The 3,121-nt window shown below is 60.1% G+C and overlaps 1 protein-coding gene across 1 annotated transcript in view; it reads right to left on the bottom strand.

Moving 5' to 3' along the window:
- PHF21B (PHD finger protein 21B) overlaps window positions 1-3,121 on the bottom strand; it is a 144,544-nt gene that overhangs the window by 20,103 nt on the left and 121,320 nt on the right. Inside the window, exons 7-8 of the mRNA XM_011984028.1 lie at window positions 2,705-2,781; window positions 547-601 (exon numbers count right to left, since the gene is read on the bottom strand). Coding sequence (XP_011839418.1) covers window positions 547-601; window positions 2,705-2,781 — 132 coding nt within the window. The remainder of the gene's footprint in view (window positions 1-546; window positions 602-2,704; window positions 2,782-3,121) is intronic.

The following is a 3,121-nucleotide window of genomic DNA, read 5'->3' on the forward strand; positions in this document are numbered from 1 at the left end:
CTCAGGCCAGGTCCCAGTCTGAATATCTGGCCTGATGCCTTGTACAGGAGCCCTCGGCCCAGAGCAATGCACACAGCGAGGCAGAGGCAGAGCTGGGCTGAGACCCCCACCCCAGTCCAGCCTGTGCTCTTCCAATGCCCAGAGCAGGCAGAGGAGGGTGGGCAAGGTGTGGGCTGAGAGGCACCAGCCCAGCCCAGGAGTATCAGAGGCTGACTGCGTGTGGGGAAGAGAGGTCATCTCCAGGGGAATATGGAAGCAGCAGCACCCGGGCTGGGTCACACCTGCAGATGCCACATCAGTCATGCTCACACCTATGGCCCAGGCTGTGGACCTCCCCCAGACCACAGCTCCAAGCTCACACACAGGCTGCAGGAGGAGCGGGGAGGTGGGAGGCTCCACTCAGCATAGCGTCCTCACCTTCCTCTGCCCAGGTCAGCCCAGTGGGAGGCGGGCAGCCCTGCCCAGGCCCAGGCGTGGAGGACCACCCAGGGATGACTCCCCGTGGCCCTGAGCAGCTCTGGCAGAAAGCCTGAAGCCGGTGCTTACCTCTCGCTGTGAGGAACAGGGGGTTGTTGAGATAGTTGGAGGCCAGCCGTTTCCTCTGCAGGGACAGAACACAGAACACCACACCCCATCGTCTGCAGGCTCTCCTCGGTGGTGACGCCACCCCAGGTCAGGACTCACTCTGGGACAGGGTCCCCACCCAGGGCTGCAGGCTCTGGCTGAACACCCCCTGCCAGGGGCAGGAACAGGAACAAATACAAGGCAGAAGGACGCAGGGATGGCTGAGGGCGGGGCGGGGCAGGGAAGTCGACAAAGGCTCTGCCTGCAGGAGGTCTAGGACACCCTCTCTGCACCTGTGGGTGCATCTAGCTCACAAAGGGCCGTCCGTGGGGCACATCAGTCACACGGTGCACGTCACTTTCTCCACCTGTCTCCTGCCTCTCAACTGGGTCTGGAGTCAGGTGGAGAAATGGGTGTTATAGACTGGCTCCCCCAGATTCCACTTCTTGGCATGTGGCCTTAAACATCACATGTGGACAAAGGTTTCTGGAACATTCCAGAAGAGCAGCCTTAGTCCTGGCTTTGGCAACCACAGGCCACACCGGTCTAGACCTTGGTGGTTTGAAGTGGCTTTGGCTGCGGCTGTCGTAGAACTGTGTTGCTGGATTTGACACCATTTCTCTCGGTGTGGTCAGGCTGTGGACCTGGGGAAGGGCCCCCTTGGGCTGTGTGACTGCTCCAGGCTCAGGGTCGCGGGACCTTGGGTTGACTCCTGACCTGCTTACGCCGTCTCTGGCCCTGGCCTCAGACTCGGGAGCCTAGGGTAACGCCTCGTCCACAGAGCAGCCCGCATTTTCATGAACGAACCAATCTAAAGGAATGGAGCCCTCACTGTGTGGAGAACACACCATTTCCTTGGGTGGAGGCTGAAAACACTTCCACGATGCTCTTATGCAGGGTCCGAGTCGGCGGACAGGGCTTGCTCAGAGGAAGGAAGAGGAAGTGAATGGTGTGAAATGGCCCACGTGGGGCACGTTCTTGGAACAGGAGCGGGGCAGGCAGAAGAAGAGGAAAGGCGTGGACAGGCTGACGAGGCCAGAGGACGCCCCACGGTGGGCTCTCCCCACAGACAGGGCAATGGCAGGGCCTGGAACTGGCTGCCACTCTGTGCCAAATGCCTCCCTCCCACTTGAGCTCAGGCTCCCCAGACTCAGGATTCCAGACAGTGGCCCAGACTAGCCCGCACCCTGGGAGGTGAGACTGCACTTTCCTCGCCTTCCTGCAGATCTCACAGAGCTGGCGTCTGCCACACACCAGGCACTGACCTTGGGGCACATCGTTTCCCTCAGGACAGCTGCCCCAAGCTCTGGACTTCGGAGCTCTAAGGAAACGGCTTCCATCCCAGAGAAAGGCTCCAAGACACTGCCCCTAAGAAAGCCCTGAGCCTCAGAGCTAAACGTCCCAACAGACCCTGCAGAGCTGGCTTTGGGGAGATGACACTAGGATTTTAACCGAAGAATTTTGGATTGTCATTTACAAGGGCAGGAAGGTATCATTTATGATCTGGTTTTTCCCTGGGGACAAGCTCACGGGAGAGGCCCTGGTTCCCCTATGGCATCCTGAAGTCCCAACCCTGCTGCACTGGACCCATGTTGGTGCAGGCTCTCGGTTTCCCACCCCCACCCCTGGGGATGGACGCTCCAACTGACAGAAGGGAAGGGCACTGGCCACGCCCACCCAGCCCCTTCTGAGCCTTCCTCTATGGTGCCCGCCTGCTCCAGGCTGTGTACAGCCTCCGCCTCTCCCAGCCATGAGTGGACGGCACAGGCTCTAGACGAGGTGTGAGGTGGTCCAGGGAGGCCGGGGTGTCCAGCCTTGCCTGTGACCGGGGATTCGCCTGATCATTCAGGGTGAAGAGTCTAGAAGCCGGTGCACCTCCCATGAGGCCACGCTCCCCAGGGCAGCCTCCATTAGGAATAAACTGACATCTCCTCTTCTGCATCTTCCTATCAATTGATTCTGAACTCGGAGGTGATGAGAGAGGTATTATTTACAGTCATCCCTCGGCCCCACGCCCAGGAGGGAAAGACGAGGAGGGTGGTTAGCAAAGCGAATGAGGGAGGCCCTGGAGCTTTTCCTGGAGGCTGTGCACTGGGAGCCCCCTACCCTCCTGGTGGCATGGGGCCGGCAGGTCCCCCACCTCGGTCTCCAGGAGGCCGCTGTAGGCAGGGTTGGCTGTGCTTCTTCTCTTCCGCTCCTGTCGCTTGCTCTGGATTTCTGGAAAGGCACAGACACAGCAGTTACTGGGTCCTGCCTGCCCTGGGAACCCCAAATGCTTCCTCGTCAAGCCCTGGGCACCACCATCCCCTCCTGCTCTGAAGCCTGTCTGCTCAGCATCCATGCCACAGGGTGGCCCAGGGCAGGTGAGGGCCTCCAGGAATCACTGACTCCATGGCAGGACAGCTTTGGTGGCCTCAGGCCGAACGACAGATTGCGGGGAGGGTGGCAGGTACCCCAAATCCAGGTGCCCACTCTTAGCACGGGGTCCTCCTTGTGTGTCCTTATCTGGCCCATGGCCATTATTTGGGACCTGAAAGATGGCAGATACCCACCGGTC

This window comes from Mandrillus leucophaeus, unplaced genomic scaffold, assembly GCF_000951045.1.
Source record: "Mandrillus leucophaeus isolate KB7577 unplaced genomic scaffold, Mleu.le_1.0 Scaffold26, whole genome shotgun sequence".
NCBI classification, from domain to species: domain Eukaryota; kingdom Metazoa; phylum Chordata; class Mammalia; order Primates; family Cercopithecidae; genus Mandrillus; species Mandrillus leucophaeus.